Below are 27,714 nucleotides of genomic sequence, written 5' to 3'. Positions count from 1 at the left end.
TTTTCACAAATGAAGTTTTCAGTAGAAAATCTAAAAAGAAAAAAAAAGAAAATCTAAAAAGAGAAACATATATACAAAAACTCATATATAAAAATAACTATATCGCTATATGTATTTTATATAATTTTATTTGAATAAAGGAAAAGTATTTGTTATATATTAGTGGGATTTAATTTTACTATAGAATTAGAGTTACTTTATATTGAACACTGAGGTTGAAAAGGACATGAAAGGTGAGCTAATTCTAACCACTGAAACTTAAGTTTTTTTTTTTCACCTGCCCTCCCTGCACTTTACCCAAGGCCAAATGTTTCACTTCATGCTAGAACCATGGGAAAATAGTTCCTTTTTAACACCCAGAGTCAGTGTTCTCCCTGAGGGGTTCATACAACAGCATCAGATTAACCATCCCAAAATATCACTCTCCTTATCTTCAAAGTATTTTATTAATGAAATATACAAACCTAAGGATAATTTATGTGGATGGCATATAGTTTCATCTCACTGAAGTTTTTAGAGACAAAAATGTAATAAATATACTGTTCTGACTTCTGTGAACACCTAGGACTAGAGTAGAATAGAATTCATATGCCGTTTAATAAATTGTAAATAAAATTAAGCTAAAGGGAAAAATGGAAAATTTTTATTTATTTTGTATTTATTTTTTTTTAATTTTATTTATTTATTTATTCATGAAAGAGAGAGAGAGAGGTGCAGAGACATGGGTAGAGAGAGAAGCAGGCTCCATACAGGGAGCCCGATGTGGGATGTGATCCCGGGTCTCCAGGATCAAGACCTGAGCCAAAGGCAGAAGCTCAACCACTGAGCCACCTGGGCTGCCCAGAGAATGGAAAATTTTTAAAATTGGGACATGATGTGGTAATCTCTCTTTGGTTTTCAAAAGTTTAGGGTGATATCTTCCTTTTTAATGTTTTGAAAAGAATTTCTTCTAGGAAAGTTTTTTAATAAATTAGTAACTTAAAGACATGGTAACATTCCCAAATGCAGATCACAAAAGCATATGCTGCTCAACTACAAATAGAAATTCTGACTTTATTGTGAATTTTATTTTAATTGACATTTAGGTTATGTATACCTTATTTCAAGACACTGGCTTATTGGAAATATTTAAAATCCCCACTCTACAGTTCATTAACTATTTTCGTGCATTGGAGAATGGCTACCGAGACATTCCTTGTAAGTATCAGCAGATTTTATTATAAGATAATACTGATTTTGAAACTATTATTTTTTCCTTCATTTCTAAACACTTTTTAAATTACATGTTTGGAAAATTTTTAAATAGGGATTTAAAAAAGTAATCTGTATCCTGCTACCTAGAGTTAATGGATTACTATTAACATTTTGGTATATATTCTTTAAAACTTTTTAAAATTCATTTTTCACAAAGTGAATCATAATACAGGTATATATTTATAATGTGCTCTTTCCCATAATTATTATGTGGTATACAGCTTTCTTTGTTAATAATTCTTCATCTAGATACCTTATCTTTTAAATGTTTGGTAACTAAGAGTGTGAGAAAATTCTTGATGTCAAAATATTTAAAATTTATCCACAGAATTTCTGTTTTTAACCGTGTCCTAATTTATGGAATAATTGCTAACGGCTATTTGATTTTATGGTAAAATAGAATTTGAATTTCATAATAGGAAAAGGTACAGTTTTCCTTATACATTTATACATTCTACAGTTTCCCTTTATAAAGACATATTTTGGGAAATCTCTTTTATAAACAACAAATTATCCTTAAATTGGCATAACTCATTAATAATGATACTTAATATGAGTTATATGTACTATAATTTCCACTTATAAGATATGCTTGAAAAACAGTGACTGCATTTTATAAATAAAGTGATACTTTAAAATGGACTTCAAAGAAGGGGAATGGAAAAAAAAGAGGCAATAGAGTCTCCAGGTCCAGTTAGAATATATTAAGAAAAGAGCCTCTGGATCTAACTTTTCTAAATTTTAGTTTCCAGATTTGTAGATGGAAATTACAGTAGTCCTTTCTCTGTAGGTAGTGACAAGCCATGGAAAGCACATATCAGATTTCCTGGCACATAGTAAATGGTCAATAAAAGGTGTTAACTGTATGGATGATTAAGCTCCTTACAGAATGACACCATGTCATTTCGATAGCCTGAATCCTTTTTATTGTGTCATCTGCTGATTCTTACATGGTACTCATTAAATATTTATTGAAGTGTTGAATCCTTATTGAATATCAGCTATGACTATAATCATTAGATCCATGAAGATTCATCCCTGCTGAAAAGTTTATATTATCTACCTTTCACAGGTGAGAAGTAAAAACTCAGAAGAATCTTTCCCAAGATGATAAAACTAGAAATGGCAAAGCTGGGTTTCATTTGTAGGTCTTACCTTTTCACATAGTGATAATTTCAGTAAACCAGTGTTTTCTTAATTACATACTATGTCTCAGACACTGTTTTGGATGTTTTCATATACCATTTTAACATTTAATCCTTATAGCGGGCCTGAGAGATATGTTTCATCCTTTTTTTGGTGTATGTGGCTTTTTTGGTGGGGGGGAGTTCAAGTATCCAGAATTTGTGACTGTTGCCTGTGTGCAAGCATGGGTCTCCATAATTCAACACTATTTACATAGTATTTTTAAAGTTACAAAATAGCAACTTTCAGTAAATTTTTCAATGCCTTTCCAGTTAGCCCTTGTTATTTGCCTTTTCTTTGACTGTCCTACTGTTTTCATAATGTATGTAAAAGTTTTTAAAAGACAACTTTTTAACACATCAAGAGACTTTTTTTTTTTTTTTTTTTTTATGATAGTCACAGAGAGAGAGAGAGAGAGGCAGAGACACAGGCAGAGGGAGAAGCAGGCTCCATGCACCGGGAGCCCGACGTGGGATTCGATCCCGGGTCTCCAGGATCGCGCCCTGGGCCAAAGGCAGGCACCAAACCGCTGCGCCACCCAGGGATCCCTTTTTTTTTTTTTTTTTTTTTTTTTTATTTATGATACAAGAGACTTTAAAAAGAAAGATGAAACAGGGGTACCTGGCTGGCCCAGTCGCTATAACATGCTACTCTTGATCTCAGGCTTGTGAGTTCAAGCCCCACATTGAGCATTGAATGTAACTGTGGGAAGTTATCCTAAGCTATACATTTTATTTATAAGGATATAGGATAATAGAAAATTATTGTACTTTTAAAAATGTCCCATGTTAAACCTAACATTTTTATAAAACATTTTGATAACTTCAGATCACAATCGCATACACGCAACAGATGTCCTACACGCAGTTTGGTATCTGACAACACGGCCAATTCCTGGTTTACAGCAGATCCACAATGATCCTGCATCAGGAAATGAAACAGGTACTTCCTTCTACAAGTCTTCCTTTTAATTGTCTAGAAATAATAAATCAAGTTATCTCGTTTCATTACCTCTGTTCTTTTAAATTTTTCATTAAGTAACCTTTGATACATATAAAGGACTCTATCAATTTTGATGCATAATAATGACATGCAAATTAGGAAGCCTATGACTCACCTTAAGAGCTAGGTTAAGATGCAGTGCTGTTGGATCTACCATGTTTCTTTTCTGTGTCCCACCCTGCTGCTTGCTACCTGGAATAGTATGATAATCGTTTCTTTGCTCTTTTCTTTCAATTCTTATTTTTTTGTTTTAAGTATATCGCATAAATTTAAAATATATAACATTCACAATGAAAGTGAACATACTTAAAAGCCTCATGTAAGCATTTAAATCATGATATTAAAAATCTTTCATAACATTTATGTTTTGAAAAAAAAATAACATTTATGTTTTGCTCCCAGAGTTCATTCTGTTCCTCATTATAAATATAATTATTTATACAAATATAATGAATTTACATAACATGTTTCTCTTACTCTAGTTTGTAAAAGAGAGAAGAACTACTCCAGTAAGATACACACACACACACACACACACACACACACACACACACCCCAGGACAGAATCTACTTAGTTACAAATACCTGAGAAATACGATCATGCGAATTAAGGCAAATGTCATAGGCTCAGCCATTACTTCGCAGCCTTTGGTCATGCCACAAAGTCCTGCCATTATGTTTTCTGCCATTCCATATGTATTCTTTCACCATCCTCTTCATTACTTCCTTTAGTTCTGTACTTCCATCAGATCATTTTCTTCAGCTTTTTTGTTTGTAGATGTATTTATTTTCTTAGAAGAATATTTTCATATTTTAGCATATTTGAAGATAGCATTCCATGAACTTCTGATTTCTATAGTTTCTGCAGACAAGTTAGCTGTAAGTCTTACCTCTCCTGCAAAGTAATATGTCCCTTTTCTCTTTGCTATTGGTTTTTAGCATTTTGACTGTGATATACTCAGCGTATTTTCTTTGTAGTAATGCTGCTTGGGGTTTGGTGAACTTCTTGAATATGTTGATTAATAACTTTTATTGATTTCAAAATGTGCTCTTCAGAATTCTTCCAGCCTCTGTCCATTGCCCAATTCCAAAGCTACTTCCACATTTTTAGGTGTTTGTTACAGCAATACATCACTTCCAGGTATGGAAGTCTGTATTCTTTTCCTATTGTTGCTGTAACAAATACCACAGACTTAGTGGCATAAACAATACTAATTTACTATCTTACAGTTCTGGGAGGTCAGAAGTTCAAAGTAGATCCAACTGGGCTAAAATCAGAGTGTCAGCAAGATTGTGTTTTTCCTAGAATCTCTGTTTCCTTGCCTCCTCCAGCTTCTAGAAGCCACTTACATTCTGTGGCTTCAAAGACAGCAGCACAGCATCTTCAAGTCTCTCTCTGAGGAAAGAAATCAAAGGATTATAGGAATAGGATGTTGAAGAGGGAGGGTCAATCCTGTAATTGTTTTACCCATCCTTTACCTTAGTGTCAGAAATTGTCCCCTTTCATCATATATTGAGAAAACATTGAAGTACTTAATTCCTGGAGGAATGAAATGCCATAGTGGTCCACCAATCAATTCAGGAGATTATGGAATTTAGGTGATAAAAGGACTTATGGCCTGGGCCGTCTTACAAGTAGTAGTTCCTTGAACCCACCTGTTTTCTGAATACATAGTTCAAGTAAACATATTGAGCAACCTGCAGAATCCCTTCATTGGTTCCTAGATCTTTGTAGAGAGCACCATTGTGATAGAAAGTGTCAAATGGAATCTCTTGAGACTGCCTTATTCTAGGAAAGTAGTGAACCAAAGCAATACCGTATTTCCAGGTGGATTGAAGAAATTAGTGCCATTACCAAATACTTGATAGATATAGAGTTGTGATTTCGATCACGTTGCCATTCAACTTGGTACTTTGACTTTTATACAAGATGAATGGATCTTGGAAAATGATGGTAGATTATTCTGAATTTCATCAGGTGGTGATTCCAGTTGCCACAGCTATTCCAAATATGATCAGCTTTTGAATAAGTCAACCTAACTCATGCTATAAAGATTCTGTACTGGTTTGGGTGATTGATTTTGTCTGGTTCTTATTATCAGGAGGAAATAAAGTTCCTACTATACATGAGAGGATGTATGTCAGTAACCCAGGGGATTCTTTGGCCTTTTTGGTACTCCCATGTCCAGTGACAAAAAATCATGGAAAACTATAGTAATCCAGTATCATCAGGATCACAATAGTTAAGACCCTTGAAAATCTAGGTTATTCCACTAGGCAAAGTACCATGATCAGTAGAGGTGCTGGTTGAGGACAGAGGGAAAATGGAACATTAATGGAATAAGAAAATGGTAAATCTAAAGTACAGCTATGTGACCACAGAAGTGCAATCTATAATAGCCATATGTATTTTACTCATTGATTTTTTTTTGAAGATTTTATTTATTTATCCAGGAGAGACACACAGAGAGGCAGAGATATAGCAGAGGGGGAAGCAGGCTCCCTGTGGAGCCCCATGTTCCATCCAGGGATTGTGGGATCACCACCTGAGCCAAAAGCAGATGCTTAACCACTGAGCCACCCACCTGTCCCTCCTCATTGATATTTATTTTACATAATAAGTTTTTCTTCCTTTTTCTCATTCTCCTACCACTCAAATATTGCTGGACGTTTGAGTTCTTTCTACCAATTTTTGTACATTGATCTTTTATCCTACAATCTTGATGATCACCTCTATTCTAATAGTTTTTTTAGTGAATTTTTTAGGATTTTTCTGTCTGCAGAGCATGTCATCTATAAATGAAGATCGTTTTACCTCTTTTTGTGTGTTGATCTCAGTCTATCAATAACCAATGTTGTGGCTGGACCAGCCCTGTGCTTATTATGATTGCAAGATGCCCTTTAGCCATAACCATCAAGAAATTTTTTTTATTTTTTTTATTTTATTTTTTTTTAATAATTTTTATTTATTTATGATAGTCACAGAGAGAGAGAGAGACAGGCAGAGACATAGGCAGAGAGAGAAGCAGGCTCCATGCACCGTAGCCTGATGTGGGATTCGATCCTGGGTCTCCAGGATCATGCCCTGGGCCAAAGGCAGGCGCCAAACCGCTGCGCCACCCAGGGATCCCAAGAATTTTTTTTTTTAAATAAAGGTTTATTACATACAGGAATTGAAAATTACACAGCATAGTTGGGACCACAGATTATGATCATGGGGGGAGAAAGGTCACAGAAAGGGAGAAAGAGAGAGAGGGCATGAGAGCACGTGAGCTCAAGCATACATATAAGCAGACACACCTGAGGTTCTGCTTTTTATTAAAGTCAAGAGTGGGAGTGAATTACTGGCTCACTCTTTATTGGTGAATTTAAAACATAAGAGCAGGAATTTAAAGTATGGGGAGAGAAAGAACCAGCAGCCCAAATGGTCAGTTATTGAAATCAACCAAGATTTCTAAAAAAAGAACTGGTGTGACCATTTATCTAGACAGGTGCCTGGGAGTGTGTTTCTTTGAGGTGCCTCTTTGAAATGGATGCCTGGGAGATGAAAGCTTAAATCAAGCACTTATGTTACACAAAGTGGGGGAAGCTGTTAGGGATTATACTGTACTCTTCTTCTCCGGTCTGGAGGCCTCCTTTTAAATTAATCAGTTTAAAAGACTCACCATTTTTTAAAGAGAGTAAACAAATGGGACCTATGATAATTACACTGAATTGTCCTTGCCAGCTATTTTAGTTTTTATACTTTTAATTTCATGTTAAACAAAAGAAAAACTGGGATGCCTGGGATAGCTCAGCAGTTGACCATTTGCCTTCTGCTCAGGGCGTGATCCCAGTCCTGGGATCAAGTTCCATTTCGGGCTCCTTGCATGGAGCCTGCTTCTCCTGTCTCGGCCTCTCTTGTCTGCGTCTCTCTCTGTCTCTCATGAATAAGTAAATAAAATCTTTAAAAAACAAAACAAAACTGAATGTATTAGGACCCTAATATGCAAATTTATAAGTAATTACTGAGTTAAAAGGATGTCTTTTGCCATTTCTGATATTTTATATATGTATTTATAATTCTAGGGGAAATCCAGAATGTATATAACATAGGAAAAATTCAAATTATTGGCTGATACTGATAACTAACGTCTTACTAGAAATTTGAATATTTAGATATATCTTTATGCATTTAACTTTCTTGTTTTTATTTTTTATAATTATTTTTTAAAGTTCTAGTGTGATTCTAAAACTCAATTTAATTTAAAAAATATAAACAGCGGGGCAGCCCCAGTGGCTCAGTGGTTTAGCGCTGCCTTCAGCCCGGGGTGTGATCCTGGAGACCGGGGATCAAGTCCCACATCAGGCTCCCTGCATGGAGCCTGCTCCTCCCTCTGCCTGTGTCTCTGTTTCTCTCTCTTTCTCTCTGTGCCTCTCATGAATAAATAAATAAAATCTTTAATATATATATAATAATATATATATTATATATTATTATATATAATGTATATATATATATATACAGCATAAAAATGGTGAGTTATCTTTACAATTATCACTAGTGTATATTAAAGTCATTATGTTAAAAGTTCATGTGATGGCAAATATTGAGTGAAATAAGTTATGATAAAGGTCACTTTGGATGTTGACAAGCCAGGACATTATTCCTAGTTTCCACTGATGAAATCAATCAGTGAAATTTTGTACCTCTCAGGTATCTTTGTGGTTTTATTTGCTGTCTACTCTAAATATGGTTTATTTTTTCCTTCTTATACTTTAAGATTATTTTAGCAAAAGTAATAGAATGACCATCTAAATAGATAAAGCCACTAAATATAAAAAAATGAAGAAATCAATAGTAAGATATTAAGTCATGGAAAACACAATGCTGATAGTAAAAATATTGTTTCTCGCTGGAGGATAAAAAGAAAAATCATGTTAAAGAAAGAAAAAAGAAAAATTATGTTAAATGAGACATTCTTTAGTTTTATATGTCTTTTAATTTTCCATAGTTTGTCTTGCCATTGTCTTATAAGGGTCTTCATGGAAGGATAAAGAGAAGGGGAAGAGAAGTTGTAGTCAGGGCTACAAATGAAATAAAAGCTTTCTGGTAAAATTTGAAAATTATGTTGAGAAGCTTAGTTTGTTAATATATTAAATTCCTAAATCTCCGTACTGTTTTCATGAAATTTTATTCTCTAGATTGCTTTTCCTGTTACTTCTTGGCCATTGTCTCTAGCCCTTAAATAATAGATGTTAAGAAACCCAGAGGTTTTTAAAAATTGTTATTAGTCTGGAGGTGCCTGGGTGGCACAGTTAAGTGTCCAACTCTTGGTTTTAGCTCGGGTCAAGACCTCAGGTTGTGGGATTGAGCCCTGGATGGGCCTCTATCCTCAGCATAGAGTCTGAGAATCTCTCCCTCTGTCCCTTCCCCTGCACATGTGCTCTCTCTCTCTCTCAAAAAAAATTAAATAAAATCTTTTAAAAATTATTACTAGCCTAAGAGAGCATCATAAAAATCTCATAATGTCTTATAAAGTAAGTGACTTCAGCATCATGTTTAACATTATTCCTCTCTAGTAGCATGCATTTTGGAAATAATAGACTGTTTTAAATCCTTTTTTCTAAATAGAGTTTATTTCTTAGCTTAGTCAACAAGATAAATAATCATATTACATATGGGGAATCCCCTTCTTAGTCTCATTTTATGACAAAGTTAAGTGTAATGATGGTTTATTTTGCTTGTTCCTCAGACTCTGATGGTAGAGTGAACCATGGGCAAACTGCTTACATTTCTTCAAGGAGCTGCTCTATTCCAGATGAGAGCTATGGTTGCCTTTCTTCAAACATTCCTGCGCTGGAATTAATGGCTCTCTATGTGGCAGCTGCCATGCATGATTACGATCACCCAGGGCGGACAAATGCATTTCTAGTGGCTACAAATGCCCCTCAGGTAGGAAATACTTTTCCAGAAAGTGTAAAGAGTGATTGTGAGGTTTTACAACCATGTGGTGTATCCTTTTTTAAAGCATCCTTCAGTTGAATCAGATAGCCATTCCATCTACATTGTAATTAATTGGATTTTAACACATGGCACTGACATGATATGTGCAAAAGAATTAAGAAAAAATTACCTTCTTCCACTTGAAAATGAATAAAATGTTCGTGAAAGAGTAACTCACTGTTTTAGGAAATTCTGGAATCCTTGCTGTCAATATTTTTGCCTGTGATCACATTGATAAAACTGACTAGTTGTAAGACTTATTCTTCCTTTTCCCTTTTTATGGCTAGAAGTGCAATGATGAAGAAGTACTGTTTTTGTTGTTGTCCTCTTTTCCCCTTAAGACTCAGACTCTAAATCTCTTAACTCTGAATATTTTAGTGTCTGTAAACATTTCTTCTAGTACCACATTATTTTTGTAGCCAGTACAGCTGATAAGATGCAAGATTCCTTAATGATCAAAATTTGCATAAGAGGTAGGAGTTACCACAAATGGATATTGTAATTGAAGTAGCTTTAAACATTAGGACTTGGAACTAAATCCTTGGTTTTAAGTGGTCGTGGGTGTTTGTTTAGGCTGGCAATTCCTGAAATGTCATCTTTGTTTCTGTGTGCCTTACATAGAACAAGTCATCAGTGACTGCTTGCTGAATTCATCTTATGACTTTACTTCACCGCTCTGTGTATAAACTTGACTTCCGAGATTTTCATCTTCTGTAGCCATCCTCTGTGTTACTTTTCACACGTCTCTTTCACACACTCTATTTAAAATATGGAAGGTAGATTCTCTAGCCAGAACAAGAATAGGATTCCAAGACAGAGGGGGAGAGAGGGTTGAAAATGCTACATGATCATTTCTCCAGTGAGACTTTATCTATTAATAGCTCATGATTTCCACAGGTAACTTTTTAATGAATTTCAATCTAGATATTAATGTTTGTCCACTTCCTAAGAATAGCTTTGGGAGAAATTACAAACCAAGGAGCGTGTCTCCTCATGTACAGTGCCATTCTGCAAGAATTGGAGGTGCTTTCTTTCTCTGGCTTCACACTTCATAATCTTTAAAAATCTGGTCCTGTGGTGAGTCATAGAGCTGGGCAGAAGTAGCACAATGCAAAAAGCACTGGTCTTTTTTTTTTTTTTTTAAGATTTTATTTTATTTATTCATGAGGTGCAGAGAGAGAGAGAGAGAGGCAGAGACACAGGCAGAGGGAGAAGCAGGCTCTATGCAGGGAGCCCGATGTGGGACTCCATCCCAGGTCTCCAGGATCAGGCCCCGGGCTGAAGGTTGGCGCTAAACCGGCTGGGCCACCAAGGCTGCCCAAAAGCACTGGTCTTGAGGCCAAGAGACCCGAGTTTGATTTCTGATTACCCAGTTGTTAGCTGTATGACCTTAGGCAAGTCACCCTTGTCTTTCTGAACCTCAGAATACATAGCTGAAATGATTAAGGGTAAAGGGACACCATATGGAAAGTATCCTATTTCATGTGTTTGAGAGGCTCCTGAATCAGATGTCATATAAACAGAAATTACTGACTCTTCTTCACTCCCTGCTTCAAGTCTTTCATTAGCTTCCAGCATCAGTGAGTCGGACTTGTTTATTACCTCTCCTCTAAAGATGTGACAAGTGAGTGAATTCCAGCATTACTTCTCTCACTTGCAGATAAAATGAAAATACATGAAAATCGTTCCTACAGACTATATGCTCGAAACTGTTGTCCTAATCAAGGTAAAAAAAAATGAAGTCTGGCTATAACATCAGTACCACGTGTAATTTCTAACTTCTCACGGTTAAGGACTGCCAGTAGATGAAGCCATGAGAAGTGCCGGGATGGGAAGGAAATTGACAGGGAGTTCAGTTGCTGAAAAGTGTAGCCTTTGCCCAGTCTCCTTGCTCCCATTTGGTCTGTTCTCAGCTCAGCGCAGCCAGAGCAACCCCTGTGTAAGTGTGAGTCACATCACTTCCTGTTCCAGATGCTCCAGTGGCGTTGACCTCGCTCCTAGTAGAAGTCATGGCATGGCTCTAGGGTCATACACGATTTAGCCCCTGTTAATTCTTCCGGCTCTGTTCACCCAGGTCCAGTCTCAGTGGCCTCCTTGTTAGTGCTGCTTGTATCCCGGGCACGCTCCCTTTCTGAGAGCCTCTGGGCTCCCTGCCCAAAGTGCAATCCCCACCCCGCGTCAACATGTCTCACTTTGTCACCTCTTCCTCGTAACATTCCACACGCTCCTTCCTGGCACTCATTATGTTCCTTCTCTGCTTTATTTTTCCCGTACCAATGATCATTCAGCATACCATGTATTTTGTTTTCTATGGGTCTCTCCTCAGTGGAATAGATTTTCCTGAGAACAGGGATTTTTTTTTGCCTTTTATTCCCTAATACCTAGAATCGGGCTTAACTCATAAAAATCATTTAGTAAATATTTGTTGAATGTTGAAGGATGCCTGATTTCTTTGCTCTGCAGGACTGCTAGCTTGTCTGAAATAGACTCTGTTCTTCCCAAAGTAATGAAATTCACAAGACCTTCTTCAGCTAGCGCGTGCGAGATAAGGACCCTTCTGTGAAAGCGTGAGGCGTGTCTATTAGGTAATAAAGTAGGTTCTCTCATCTTGGGAAGCTCAGTGGGTCTAATTAGGCCATAATTAGTGAAAAATATTACTGCTTCAGTGCTAGCGTACAATATGACCAACTGGATCAAATGTTCTTCATTCTCATGGTAAGGAAGGTATGCTGGGACAGTACAGGAGGATTATTTTAAGTTCTTGCTATGAAAGAAGGTGAAACATTTAGTCAGGTTTATCCCGAAGAAATGCCAATATTATAATTCTAAGAGATTTCTGAGTTCTTTTTGAATAAAAAGCTGGCTGAAAGATGGCGATTAGTGCCTGAGATATTAGAGTTTGAGAATATCTTCATATTTGGGATAAAAGGAAATGAAATTTTAGGCTGAGATTTATGAATTGAAGACCGTCATAAATGTTCCATCCCCCAAAATATGGATCAAGATGGTGACTAAACACATGCATTTGACTCCTTATTACAACAGAGAAGAATAGGTGGGGAAGGGTATTATCAGAAGATTAGAGTTTTCCAGAAATTTCTATTTCTGAAAAATGAAAAACAGATTAAGAGGTAAAAGTATAGTAGAGGGGGCTACAGGAGACTCCTGATACTATTTGCCCCTGCTTGCTACACACACACACACACACACACACACGCACACACCCCATACATGTACACTACACATCTTTAAGTAAAGCTACTGCAACCATGCACTTACCTCAGGCAGAAAACTCATCTCTTAGATATTGAAGGAAACGGCCAAAAGAGAATAAGAATCACTAGTGTGAGTATTAGTACTTCAGAGTAAATCCTTCTCATTCTGGAAACCTAACAGCTGGCACCTGGTCTTATAACTAAAGCAAAACCTGCTAAGTAAGTAACAAACGCCATCCACATTCACAGAGTTCCTACTCATCCTTCCCAGTTAAAGAAGAGACTCGACAATAAAACAAACACAAGAGAATCTAGAATTATTTTTTTTATACTATCAACAGAATAACCAAGGGTCACCAGACAGTAGCTTGGAAAGAAAAGGCTAAAATGGACAGGGATCCCTGGGTGGCGCAGCGGTTTGGCGCCTGCCTTTGGCCCGGGGCGCGATCCTAGACACTCTGGATCGAATCCCACGTCGGGCTCCCGGTGCATGGAGCCTGCTTCTCCCTCTGCCTGTGTCTCTGCTTATCTATCTCTCTCTCTCTGTGTGACTATCATGAATAAATAAATAAAATCTTTAAAAAAATAAAAAAAAATAAAATGGACAGAATAACCAACTACAAGGGGAAAAAGACCTAAGGAAAGCCCTTCAGCTTTTTAAAAAGATATCTCAGAATTTGAGAAACACTGCATCCCTAAGAATAGGAAGCTATGAAAAAGGAAACATCAGAGAACAAATTAGAGTTCTTAGGGACTAAAAATATTACTGCAAAAAATTTTAAAAATTCAACACAAGCACTGGAACTAAATACCAGGTTATCCCTCCCCAAATTTAGACTAAAAAGAAAAGGAGACGGAAAGTATCAGGAACTTATTCATTTATACAACATTCATTCATTTATACAACAAATATTGGGTGCCTTCTAGGAGAGGGGCACTATTCTAGACATTTTAAAAAATATTTTATTTATTCATGAGACACAGAGAGGCAGGGACACAGGCAGAGGGCGAAGTAGGCTCCCTGCTGGGAGCCCAATATGGGACTCGATCCTGGGGCTCCAGGATCACGCCCTGAGCCAAAGGCAGACGCTCAACCACTGAGCCACCCTGGTGCCCTGTAGGCATTATTATTGAACAGAACAGGCCAAAAAAATTCTGCCCCTCCCCCCAATAAAACTTACATGCTAGTAAAGCAAGAAAAAGAATAAATAGTGTGTGTCAGAGACAGATGATTATGATGTAAGTGCTAGGAAAGAAGTAACCCAGGGGAGGAGATGGGGAGTGCTGGCGTAAGATATTATTTTCAAGTTAAATCTCTGTATCCAGCTAAGCTACAGCTGAGTGTTAAAAGAAAAATAAAGAGAATCCCAAATATATAGAGGTGAAATAAATCATGTACCCATTCATCCTTAGAAAGTTATCTAAAAACACATCTTAGCAAAAAGGGTGCTAAGGAAAACAGAGGGTCTTAGAAGATAAAGGATTATCAGAAATTTTAGAACAAACCCAGAACTTTAGGGTAAAGGATCCCAAAATGTTCATCTTGACTATATCTTTAAGAAGTACTCTTTCTTTCTTTCTTTCTTTCTTTCTTTCTTTCTTTCTTTCTTTCTTTCTTTCTTTCTGTTAAGCATTTTTTAAAATGAAAACAATTTCGTGGCAGCCCTGGTGGCTCAGAGATTTAGTGCCGCCTTCAGCCCAGGGTGTGATCCTGGAGACCCGGGATCGAGTTTCACGTCAGGGTCCCTGCATGGAGCCTGCTTCTCCCTCTGCCTATGTCTCTGCCTCTCTCTTTCTCTGTGTCTCTCATGAATAAATAAATAAAATCTTTAAAATAATAATAATTTTTGAAAAGAAAATAATTTCACTTAATTCAAGATTTTTGCAGTTTTCAGAAGTATTTAATCTCATGCCTATGACCTAAAGATTTTTTTAATAGATTTTATTTATTTAAGAGAGAGAGAGCGAGCATGCTCCCTGTTGAACAGGGAGCCCAATGTAAGTCTTGATCCCAAGACCCTGGGACCATGACCTGAGGCAAAGGCAGATGCTTCACCTACTAAGCCACCCAGACGCCCCTAAGATCTAAGGAAATTTTAATGTTTACTCCTGTTTCTTGTGTCTCAAAATGGCACATTTGTTCAGAATGTCAGCCTCTTCCTTTGTTTGATCAAAGTCTTTGGTATGTCTGATGGGTTTTTTCTTTTCATTTATTGAAAGATGTTTATTTGTTTTTTATGTATATATTTTTTAAAGATTTTTTAAAAAATTGATTTATTCATGAAAGACAGAGAGAGGCAGAGACACAGGCAGAGGGAGAAGCAGGCTCCTCACAGGGAGCCCGATACAGGACTTGATCCCAGGACTCTGGGATCACACCCTGAGCCAAAGGCAGATGCTCAACCGCTGAGCCACCCAGGCGTCCCGATGTTTATTATTTGTTATGATTAATTCTGTCAGTTTGTATTAAACCCTGTTTCAAACCTTTCCAACTCAAAAAAGAGAGCAAACAAACAAAGTTTGGATCAATTACTTTGTTTTCCAAAATAGAGCTGTATTTGCCTGTGGAGTGAAGGAAGGGGATCCATAGCTAGCAAAAGCAGGGGTCGAGATGCTTTAGCACAGAGTCAAAGCATGTTAGTAATTTCAGCTCCACATTAGCTGGGGTGTTGTCTTCCTTCTCCGGTTGTCACGGAGCCCTTGGTAAAAGCCAGCTGAAGCGTCACTGTTTTACCTGGAATCGTTTTTCTAAGTTTAAGCTTGGCTTCTTGTTCTGTGGGTTCACCCAGTATTCCTTCTATAGTGGAACTGACGTTTGCCTCCTACTTACTGCTCCATGATTGTTTCTTGCCGCTACTCTTCCATAGGTAGGGTTTATTGGGGTCCATCAGGGAGGGGACTCCTTCCACTTATTCTCCAGATGGGTTTTTCTTTTTTGTGCAGTAACTCAGTTGGCCTCTCCTCTTTCTATTACCACTTTCCCCATGTCTTTGAAGTTTTCAGTATGGTGCCAATATCTAAATTTTAATTTCTTTAAAAGACTTATTTATTTAGGGACACCTGGGTGGCTCAGTGGTTGAGCATTTGCCTCTGGCTTGGGACGTGATCAAGTCCCACATCAGCCTCCCTGTGAGGAATCTGCTTCTCCCTCTGCCTGTGTCTCTGCCCCCCTCTCTCTGTCTCTCATGAATAATAAAATCTTTAAAAAGATTTATTTATTCATGAGAGACACACAGAGAGACAGGTAGAGACACAGGCAGAGGGAGAAGCAGGCTTTTTGCGGGGAGTCCGATGTGGGACTTGATCCTGGATCCTGGGATCACATCCTGAGCCAAAGGCAGATGCTCAATCGCTAAGCTACCCAGGTGTCCTTAGATTTTAATATTGATTCAGATTTTTTTTTGCCCTCACTTTATATTTCTTGGTAATTTCAAAGGGCAGTTAGAATAGTGAAGAAATTCTGAACTTATTTCTTTTACCAATCCTGCTAGCCAAGAGTTTATTAAGTCAGCTAGTTCTACAGGGCACTTCTTATATGCTGCGCTTTATTGAGCTGGAAGGTGGATTACTTCTTCCTGAACAGACAAAGCTGTTCTAATAGTATATCAGTCTTCATCAGATTAGAATGTGAATTAGTGAAATCACTATTAAATATAAATTGACCCCTCAGGGTCTTTGAAGCTTATTCTTTCTCTTTGGTGTTAATGATGTTAAGAAGTTACATTATTGATATATAATTGATATGTAACATTGTGTTAAATTTAAAGTATATTTGATACACATTATCATTGTGATATTACCATCATGTCATGTAATATATCTTTTTTATGGTGAGTACATTTGAGACCTAGTCTCTTAGCAATTATCAAGTATATAATATAGTACTATTATCTGTAATCACGATGCTGGTATTAGATCCCCAGAACTTATTCATCCTATAACTAGAAGTTTGTACCCTTTGACCAGCATCTCCCCAATTTCCCCACACCCTGGTAACCACCATTCTAGTCTGTGCTTCACCCAGGGCAGGGCTCCTGCTTCCTTTTCTTTGGTCGTCACCACCACTCATTCCATGCTCCCTGAAGAGGAGAAATGCAGCCCTCCACCTGCCCTCTCTCTCTAATGATTTTACTAACGGAAGCTTTATCTAAGAAGGTTTACTGATTTAATGAAGTAGACCTCAGATATCAACTTTATAGCTCTTGAGGGCAGCATGGTGTCTGCAAAGATGAGCTTTGGAGACGAATGACCCTTTCACTCACTGGATGTGTATGCTGGAAAAGTGTACCTTACCTTTTTGTACTTTAGTAAACTCATTTAGAAAATTATCACAACCCTTCTTCAGAGATATTAAAATGCTTGGCATATCGTAGTTACTCATTGTTTGTCTTCTTTTGACCTAACTCTGTTTATTATTAAAGATTAATAACTCCGAGATGCCTGACTCACTTTTATTATTTTTCAGGCAGTTTTGTACAACGACAGATCTGTTTTAGAAAATCATCATGCTGCATCAGCTTGGAATTTGTATCTTTCCCGCCCAGAATACAACTTCCTTCTTAATCTTGATCATGTGGAATTCAAGCGCTTTCGTTTTTTAGTCATTGAAGCAATCCTTGCCACAGATCTTAAAAAGCATTTTGATTTCCTTGCTGAGTTCAATGCCAAGGTTTGTGATACAATTAATGTCTGGTTTCAATGATGGGAATCATTATTGTCAGTATCACTGATAAGTGTTTTTTTTTTTGATAAGTGTTTTTTTAGTGTAAAATTAGAATACTACTCAAAAAGTCATCCAATCTGATGTGAGACAGTCTTTATGTCAATATTTTAAAAAAATAACTCATTATCATAACATGTCCAAAACATACTATCACTTGCTACATTTCCTTACTGATACACAGACTTATAACTTTCTTTTGCATGGTGATAAGCCAATTAATGATGTCAAAGCTTTTAGGGGCAGATCTGAGAAAGCTGTGCACAGTGCCAAGCAAGGTATTTTATGAAATTAAAGATGTGTTTCTCAGTTATGTTTACCTCACTGCACCTGTTAATCCCTTCTTTTATAAGTGTTTGGCTGGTGTGGGGGAGAAGTACTCTCTACTCTTCCACTTGAGGATAATGTACTCATTGAGCAACTGTTGGGATTGCCCACTCTGTGCAGTCGTGCCAGCAAAGAATAAGAACAGGTACAAGTCCCTGCCGCCAAAGATTCACATTCAGTAGGGAATGGAGAATCACTGCCTTCATGTGATAGTGGTACTCCTTGGAATGTGTTCTAGCCCTCAGACATTAGGAGTGGAAAAATGTTAAGAACCGCTACTCTACAGAAACCTGAGGGAAGGCTGCTCCCTCTTTGGCTAGCAGGAAGCTGTTGTTTCCTTGATGACATTTGTGATGTAAAGGAAAGGTGTACCTCCAGGGTAAAGGAACTGGTAACAAAGGAGTACTGGGTTTCACCCCCTGGGAGGAGACCCGATATGTGGCTGTCATGATATTAATAAAATACTTAAAAAATCAGTGAGAAATCCATATGCCTTTAAAGGTATTTTATAGTTGTGTAGGTCTACTAACTTTTGTTTAATAATAAAAATTCACTTAAGTGCTTAAGTCAGAGTAACAGAAGTTTTTACACATAAAAAAATCACCTAGTCCAATACTTTTGAATCTGTGTTCCTCGGAGGTTTCTATTCTGAAGTTGCTCAGGAGAATCCCATGAGTGGGGTTCTAGATCTCCTATATGGTTTCCATCAAAAAAGCTCTCCTTTTAAGTGTTTTCTATAGTGGTGGCCTACATAAATTTTCCTTTGACAAAAGGGTTTGGTGCTCCAAAAACTACCCTCATAAAAAAATTCAAAAGCCATTGATCTGGCCCATTTACTTCATTTTTTTCCAAGAGAAAATGAGCTTTTTGAAAGGCAGAGTAATTTGCTTAATTAGTGATGATAATTACCATTTATTTAAATAACAGTGGTAGCATTTAGCATTTACTATGAACAAGGCATTTTTCATTTATTAATACTCATGGTAATATGGCGAGATTGGTACCACTTTTCCTGTTTTATAGATGAAGATAGATTCAAGGAGATTAAGTAATTTTTTCAATATTACATAATGAATAAATCATTGAGTCAGGATTTGAAACCATAGGGATCAGCTTTTAAGACTTTTCTTTCAACTATATTTTCCTTTCACAACTAAAGCCAACTTCTCTGTAGATCCTAAGTGTTCTTTTTTGAAGTAGAATTAGTTACAATTCTTAAATGATTTATTGATGTTTTGCATATACATATAATTATAGTGTATTATATATTAATATGTTATATATACATATATATATACATGTTACAATTTTCTGTGGTAATCACAAATATTGAAACCAATGATTTGTTATGTTTTTATGGTGCTCTGCTTCCAGTGAAACAAATTTATAATGAAAACTTAACCCATATTCCTTCCTGTGATTTAGACAGGAAGCAGTTTTAAGATAATTTGATTTTTAAAAAAACACACTCCTGTGCCCTCATAACCTAAAATAACTGTTTTTCCAAAACAGGCCAATGATGTAAATAGTAATGGTATAGAATGGAGTAATGAAAATGATCGCCTCTTAGTATGCCAAGTGTGCATCAAACTGGCAGATATAAACGGCCCAGCAAAAGTTCGGGACTTGCATTTGAAATGGACAGAAGGCATTGTCAATGAATTTTATGAGCAGGTAAGCTGAAGTGTGAGATTGGCGGGATTTTGAGAGCTGCCATCTGAAGACCATTAGTCTTTGGGATTTGGATAGCTCCATTAAATGTTTGAAGTCTGGTTGTTTGGACCAAAAAAATGGTTAAAAATTGTTGAATTTGCTCTGGTCTTGGTATTTTCTCAGTTCGTTTTTGCTAATAAGATCTTAAAAATAGCTTATTGTTTATTTGACATAGGCCAAATGTCCCTTGAGTCTAGATAGAGGTAAAATAGACTACATTAGGATTACAAGGTCTCTTTTAAAACCCTGAGCATGGGATCCCTGGGTGGTGCAGTGGTTTGGCGCCTGCCTTTGGCCCAGGGCGCGATCCTGGAGACCCGGGATCGAATCCCACGTCGGGCTCCCAGTGCATGGAGCCTGTATCTCTGCCTCTCTCTCTTTCTCTCTATCATAAATAAATAAAAATTTAAAAATAAATAAAACCCTGAGCGCCTATGACCTAGGATAATTATTTTGAGTTGAAATTGTTTTCAGTTGATTCGGGGTATACTTAGATTGTATTCAAAGAATATCAACCTATTTTCAGCTCTGTTGTATAAAGACTGCCTTAGAAACATCAACCGGGCAAAAATCCTGGTGGAGGGTTAGAAATGGGGATAGAGTAGGTATTTCATGGTATTTAAGGATTCAAAGATATAAACATGATCTTATATCTTATATCTTATATCTTATATCAAAGATATAAACAAGATCTTATATCTTATATAGTAAACTCAAGTTTGTAAGCCCAATGTGGAGCAAAGCCGACCGCTGAGATGTTGAGTGTGCATCAAAGGAAGAGTCTGAGAGGCAGCCACACTAGCAGATGGGAGGGCAGGCCTCAAATTTGCCTCCTCAAAGTAGGAGAGTTGGGAATATTTAACGGCAAATGAAAAGCATCTGGGTATAAGAGAGAGAAGCTGTGGGCTTTCAAAATCAAATAAAGGAAGTTAGTAAGTAGGGAAGAGTTGAGATAATTTTGTTGTCCGCACCTACATGAATCTGCTGCTTATTTTTTCCTGTGACCATGACCAGAAAATGGCATCCTTAGCATGATTGAAGGATGGGGTCTTAGGTGCTTCAACATTAAAAGTTTATCCATTGGACACCTGTATGTGCTCAGAGAAGGTCGGTGGTCCTGACCGGTTCTGGCTGGTTTCTTGGTAAAGCCTCAAGTCTGCCAAACACCTAAGTCAACATTTTGGTATCATGATGTCAGGCAAGAGCATCATCTTTAGAAGCGTGATGGCAGGCTGCATTCCAAGGACAGGCAGGCTTGGATACAAAGTTACAGTTGCATTCTTTAGTCCCTTAACCCTCAGGTCTCTGGCTTCACCACCACTTTGCAGAATCTTTACCATTTTTTTTTTTATCCAATTCTGAAGCACCCTACAATGTAGAAGTATATGGATTTCTCCACAGGCCAACATTTCATTATCTCCAAAATACTGACTGGATCTTTTTACCTTTAGAATCGCATTCCTTGTGAGTCCTTGTTGGCCATAATAATTGGGCAAGATCAAGAGGTCTACCAAATGAGGCCTTTGTGATAGAGTTTGCCTGCCACGAGTTGCTACTCCAGCAGGAGTGATGAATTTGACTCCATAAACCATGCATACTTATCTGCTATTCAGTGTTACACCCAAACTGAATAGTGAATGTGCAGACTCTCACTCACCTCAGCTGAACATCCAAGCACAACACTTACTCTGCAATTTACAAGTTACAAAATATTATACTGTGGGGAAAAACAACAACAACATAGGAATACATAAGTACTCCAGGGTTATTAATATTTTACTACTTTGATACATTTGAACTAAATTATATATAATTTTGAGATCTAAATGGTTATAAATATTTACCTTGCAATTGCAATATAGTATTTGTGTATTACCATCTTCCTTCTCAAAGATAATTGAAACTGGCCTCAGGCTTCAGTTCCTATTCACAAAAGAATTTTATGCTAAGGAAAAGGCCATCTTTATATTATCTGTGCAAATAAAGGTAATGAAAAAGGTATTAGTATATGCCAATTTTAGAACACTCACTAATTCAGTAAAAAGAACATTAGAAAAGCTCATTTAGACCAAATTTATAATTATTTCTAAAGTATATAAAACTCTTACTAAAAAGTTGGAATCCATGCTTGATGTTGAATCCTGGGTTCTCTTCATTACCAGAAGCATGACCTTGGGTGAGTTATTTAATCTCTCTCAGTTTCTTCATTGACAAAATAGGAATATTTGATGGTATCTACCTCACAAGGTTGCTGTGAGAATTAGGTGAACTAACACAGTTCTTAGAACAGTTCCTGACATGTAAATGCTCAATAAATGTCAGCTATTATAATTCCAGATCTGTCACTAAAAACATTATTTCGGACAGTTTTACTTAACCTAAGTTTCATTATTCAGATGTTAAAGGAGAAAAATGTCCTATGCCAGAGTCGTCATAAAGGTTGAAGGTACTAATCTATATGAAAAGCTTAGTCTTCATCAATACTATCAAATTTCTTTCTCAATCTGGTTATGCTATTGTTAAACATCCTTCGGATATGGATGCAAAATTCTAACCTTGCCCAACTTTTAATTTTTTTATTGGCCTAATCATCCTGTCTTTATAAACCCTTATAGCTGTGTAAGTGCCATGGGCTTAGAAAAACCAAACTCCTTAAAAAAAAAAAAAAAAAAAGCCAAACTTATAAAATTGTAGAATCTTGTGGCTAAATCCAAGTCAGGTTTTGTTTTTGCCAACAATGGTTTTCTTCCTTACAGAAGGTAAAAATCATAGATTTTCAGTCATGGGCCAGTCACTAGGACAGTTTCTGGTTGTTGCCCCGGAAAGCGTTGCCTCATCACAGGTAGACACCGCTTGCCTACACAGTCTGTACATTCTGGGGTTTCTTCATTCCCCACCAGTTCAGACACTAGGAACGAAAATATCAATAGTATCCTTCGGGGAACTGTGCTAAATACTTGGTATAACATTGCTTTTCATCCATATAGCAACCTTGTAGATTATTAAAATTTTACACATGAAATGGATATAGAGCTTGCTCAACACCACACAGGTAGTAGGTGGCAAAAGCAGGGTTTGAAACCACGTGTGTCTGATCTCAAAATACACTCTCTGCAGCCCTGGAGACGAGTGGGGGGGTTTCAGAGGCAGGCAGTTGGAGCACTGGACCTGGCTCCTCACCTCAGCCAACCATACCTCTACTTCCGCTGTTAGAAATGGGCAGGGTGTTGAAAGGTATTTGCAAAATTCAACTCTGGGCAATTAAGGTACAACTCTCCTCCTCCTCCCCCACAGGAGAAAGAGACATAAAATTTGGCAGGTTGTTAGATTTGTTATTTCTCTTAATGTATATTTTTCTTGTTCACTGAATATCAATCATACTGGTTGCCTGGTGGAGTGTGAAAACAAAGTCTTGTTTAGGATTTCTCAAATATTGGAGAAATTCTTACAGTTGAAATGACAGAGTAATTAGATACTTCTCTGTAAAAATTGTTTTGATGTAGACTATGAATATTTAAAAATCTCCAGATAATTTTAACAGCAAAGCTCAGTGGTTATTCTTTTAACAGTTCAAAATGTACCTTTCTTCTTAAAATGATCCAGGGAGATGAAGAAGCAAACCTGGGTTTGCCCATCAGTCCCTTCATGGATCGGTCTTCGCCTCAACTAGCAAAACTCCAAGAATCTTTCATCACCCACATCGTGGGTCCTCTGTGTAACTCCTACGACGCTGCTGGCTTGCTGCCGGGTCAGTGGATAGAGGCAGAGGAGGACGAGGACACGGAGAGTTGTTACGATGAAGATGGTGAAGAATTAGATAGTGATGATGAAGAAATAGAAGACAATCTAAATCCTAGTAAGAATATGGGGATGTTGTCATTTCTTAAATGGATATTTGCAGTTGGTAACATTGAACTTGGATCTTTTGGGGGGTTTTTGCTTTGTTTTTTGTTTTTTTGTTTTTGTTTTGTTTTTTTGAGAGAGAGTGAGAAGGAGATAGAGGGAGGGGCAGAGGAAGAGGGGGGAAGAGAGAGATTCTTAAGCAGCCTCCATGCCCAATGCCGAGCCAGCCATGGTGCCCAATCTCACAACCCTGAGATCATGACCAGAGTGGAAATCAGGAGTCAGGCCAACTGAGGCACCCAGGTGCCCTAGATCTTTATAAGATACGGTAGTTACATCTTGAGTAACTACTGTCGGAATGTGCAGATTGATTAGCCTCCTGAGGAACTCCTGTGTGCTGGGGAACTGCTAACTGGTCCCACATGGCCTCGGTTACAGTAGTGCCTCTCTGGGTCTTGTCCTTCAGCCAGCCCACTTCCGGAGCCTCTACCTTTGCATGCACCGGAGGGCTGGCCCCGTGTCTGACTGAGAGGTGAGGGGCTTCATGTGGCCGGGGCTCCCGGACCCACTGACCTGCCCTTCCCAAACACTTGGAAGATGGATTGCAATAGTTGGGAGAAGATGAAATGTATCTTCTCTAAGAGGAGAATCAAGTTTTATGTCATTATGGATGCGAATTGCCAGGCTGGAGGGAAGTAGTTTTCTATATAAAGCAGTGAATATAAATGGGAAAAAATATTTGTCACCTTTGCAGCTGTAAACGAAATCAGTTTTAATTTAAATTCCCCTTTAAAGAGCAAATATCTAGCATCCCAAGCATGCTTTGAATGCTGACAGGTGACATAATTACAAAGGACCCCCAGCTACCCAGCTGTATTCAGGATTAGCTAACAGAAGAGTCTCTTCTGCTCCCCTCTGCACACCATCTTGGGCAAGTTGGCTGGCTTCCAAGAATTGTTTATATTCCCTGAAACTTTGATCATTGTGTTTAATTCAATACTTAAATCCTAAAAAGGTTGCTTAACCTCATATTGCTATTTATCATTTGAAATTTTAGTACCATCCACCCCTCCCACCCCACCCGGCCTTCCCCGCTCCCCTTCTCAGCTTTATTTTTGCCACTAATGACACCATGCGGTGGCATACTGCTGCTTTTGCCTCCCAAGGTCTTCCCACTAGAAGGGGGGCACCACAGCACAGAGACGCTTTCCCTCTCGCTGTGCGTTAGGACAACCCCAGCTCCTCAGAGAAGTGCCTGGAAAAGAACAAGGCCGCGGCTGCTTAGCGACTGGATGCTTGAAGTGTACCACTAGGATTACAGAGTGTGCTTCAAATTTTGCAGAACCACAGAGGAGGAAAAGGAGACGGCGAATATTTTGTCAGCTCATGCACCACCTCAGCGAAAACCACAAGATCTGGAAGGAAATCATAGAGGAAGAAGAGAAATGTAAAGCCGACGGGAATAAGCTGCAGGTGGAAAACTCCTTACCTCCAGCAGAGGACATCCAGGTCATCGAAGAAGCAGATGAAGAGGAGGAGAGACAGTTTGAGTAAAAGGAAAGGTAGATGGAAACTGCACCGAGGGCTGTGCCGGGGGCCAGGGGTCCCTGCCTGCTGGTCCTGCGTGGACAGATGGACACTGGCAGGCTCACTTCCTGCCCTGTGCACTTCCCATCACACAGATGGCTGAGTCCCGTGGCCTTAGAGAGCAGCTCCCGTGGACTCACACCGCGGAGCGCTTCCTTGAAGCCTTCACTGTATCCGAGTACTTTGTCCCAATAACGCTTTGCTGGGTAGTAAGCTCTTATTTTCCACGAGCAGTAGCTAGAACTAAAAATTCAAGTGACTTCAGTTTCCAAAGTGGCCAGAACTTTTGGCTTTTCATGAAAGCAGGATTCATCTTGTGTTTCCAAATGTGTGTCTTTTTATGTCTTTGAACGTTTGGCGGTGGGGTGGGACGGGGGGAGTCTGTGCCTATCTAAAAAGGAATCCAGTGTTGCCTTTCAAGTGGGGGGGTCTGTTCAAGGCAAGGCACTGTTCAGTGCTGAGCTCCCAGCTAGGTTTCTACATGAAACACTGAGTGACCTTTGTCAAATATAACAGAATCCAGGTGCATCGATTTCTGATGCTTCTTACTGTTGTGTGTTACCTACTATGTGTGTGTGTTTCTCCTCAGAGTATTCAGGTTTGCCATGGACATCAGAAGTCTGAATTCCAGTCCATGGTTGAATTTTTAAAGCTGTTCGGGTTTTAACAATGAAGGGATTTTCTTTAGTCAAAACTGTTCTTATAACTGTTGCTCAGGATTCATATTTTTTAAACATTTAGTTAATATAAACAGATTTGTCAGAAGAAAGCCGAATTGTCCTAAAGATGTTAGCCTTTTCTGAGAGGAGCGTTCTTCTTTGATATATTTGAGTCTAATCAAAAGAAATAGTAGGAGTTCCAGAAGACACAGTGAATAATTGGAATACATGCTTATCTCCAGATCCGTATCTTGGGCGTCCTAACATTTAGTCACAGTAGGACTGATGTTAATCTTTGTTAATTTCCTACTGCCTGGAGACTACATGTCAGAAGTGACGGAGGACTACTCAGTACTGCTAAAGCCCAACTGTGACTCTAATCTTAAAATATAAATGGTGGGAATACTTAATTGCAAAGAAAATGGACCATACTTACAATGTTCGTCAACTCATAAGGTACAGATATGTACCTGAGTTGTGAAAAGGTTTTGAAGATATAAAAAGGAGCCTAAATGATATAGCAGGATGGTAGACATGTTTTTTTTTCCTTGGAGACCATATTTTGGATCTATATAGCTTTTGTAGACAGTAAAACCAATAATTTTCCAAGATGATTCCTTTTAAGTATGATTTCAGGCAATTTCTTACCTACCTAGAATATTTGGCATATCTCAGAGATATTAAAGATCTATACAAGTGTTGGAAGTTTTGATCTTGTATAATATTTAATGAATCACCAAGCTTTATTTATTAGATATGTTGAGTGCTAAGTTTCTTCCTGCCACTTTTGCTACCACTGCCAGATAATTTGTAACCCGGTCGCACATTACTAAGTAATAAAATTTTAACTAATTTATTGAGTTTGCACTTAACACATATATATCCTGTGCTTTTATTTCCCTGGTGCGCATTTTGCATCCTGCGTAAGTATATCTCTGCTCTTGCAAAGTACACGTGTATAAATTCACATGTGCACATATGCATAGTGAGACTCAGATTTCCTTTCTATTAAAATTTTGCATTGGGGTTAATGTATATATTTTCTCAAAAGGAAAGTTTTTATTAAAAGTACTATTACTGAGAACTCATTTTTAGATAATTTAACTTTTAAATTTAACCTTTGCTAAATAATTGACATTCTAAAATAGAGCAAAGAAACAGAAATATCCTTGCTAAAGCAAGTTCATAAAAATTTTACAAACTGAATGACTATATTAAATATATACAGTGCTATTAAATGAAATCTTACTTGAAAAATTGCCATAAGCCATATTACATATTCTATTAGTTATTACTGAATCAGATTAATTTTATTCTAATTTTCATCATGAATTTGCTATTGTTTTAACCCACTGGTCTTAGAAATAATTTTTTAGTGCTATATCTATGTGCTTACCAATACATTCTTTTTCCATAAAACAAACTACTTTTTAAAGTTATTTCCTGATTTGAAGGCCATTTCCTGCTATTTTAATTTTGTTGGTGCTGTTGGCGCTCTTTTTATAAGAATCCTGTAAACTCTAGCATTGCTGAAGTCAAAAATCTCCTTTCTCCAGATTGCATCTCTTAGGAACGAACTTCACAAAAGAGATGAATAAAGCCACCTCTGCTTTCTTTTATTCTAGTTGCCAGGCTAATCCGAGCAGCTCTAGAGAGCCGGTGGGGATGGCAATTGACCTGTGGAGCAGGGATAATCAAGAATTATGATTTACCTTGGAGGTAATGGATTGTGGAGAAAGATTAACAGTGTACAGAGGCCAGGCCAGGCACTCCTCCCCACATTGGAGGAGCGAAAGAGGTTTAGGGTGGCTGATGAAGGGCTTGGTGTAAAGCATGACACGCCATACTTAAACTTTTTCCTCCGGGAAATGGGGAACAACTGAGAAAAAAAATTTTTTCAAGACTTTATTTATACATGGGAGACCTAGAGAGAGAGAGAGAGAGGCAGAGGGAGAAGCAGGCTCCCTCCGGGGAGCCTGATGTGGGACTCTATCCCAGGACCCTGGGATCACACCCTGAGCCGAAGGCAGATGCTCAACCACTGAGCCACCCAGGCATCCCTGAAAAAAGTCTTAATCTGGAAGAGTGGGGTGACTATACATTTTATGACGCTCATTCAAATAACATGCTATGTCAAATGAAAGAACAAGATTAGACCTGGGGGGACCTCCCCGATCTGCACAGGGAAAGATTACAGGACAATGGAGAAGGGAGTAGACTGGA

At 37.9% G+C, this 27,714-nt stretch overlaps 1 protein-coding gene across 1 annotated transcript in view; it reads left to right on the top strand.

The window, feature by feature from the left end:
• The window catches only part of PDE3B (phosphodiesterase 3B), a 167,798-nt gene extending 141,435 nt beyond the window's left edge, over positions 1-26,363 (top strand). The window contains exons 10-16 of the mRNA XM_072793976.1: positions 1,086-1,197; positions 3,268-3,381; positions 9,177-9,376; positions 17,108-17,311; positions 19,202-19,363; positions 23,006-23,258; positions 24,588-26,363. Of these exons, the coding sequence (XP_072650077.1) occupies positions 1,086-1,197; positions 3,268-3,381; positions 9,177-9,376; positions 17,108-17,311; positions 19,202-19,363; positions 23,006-23,258; positions 24,588-24,799 (1,257 nt within the window). The 3' untranslated portion in view covers positions 24,800-26,363. The remainder of the gene's footprint in view (positions 1-1,085; positions 1,198-3,267; positions 3,382-9,176; positions 9,377-17,107; positions 17,312-19,201; positions 19,364-23,005; positions 23,259-24,587) is intronic.
• Positions 26,364-27,714: the final 1,351 nt, after the last annotated feature.

This window comes from Canis lupus, chromosome 23 (assembly GCF_048164855.1).
Source record: "Canis lupus baileyi chromosome 23, mCanLup2.hap1, whole genome shotgun sequence".
Classification (NCBI taxonomy): domain Eukaryota; kingdom Metazoa; phylum Chordata; class Mammalia; order Carnivora; family Canidae; genus Canis; species Canis lupus.
This window is presented reverse-complemented; position numbering and strand designations above follow the sequence as displayed.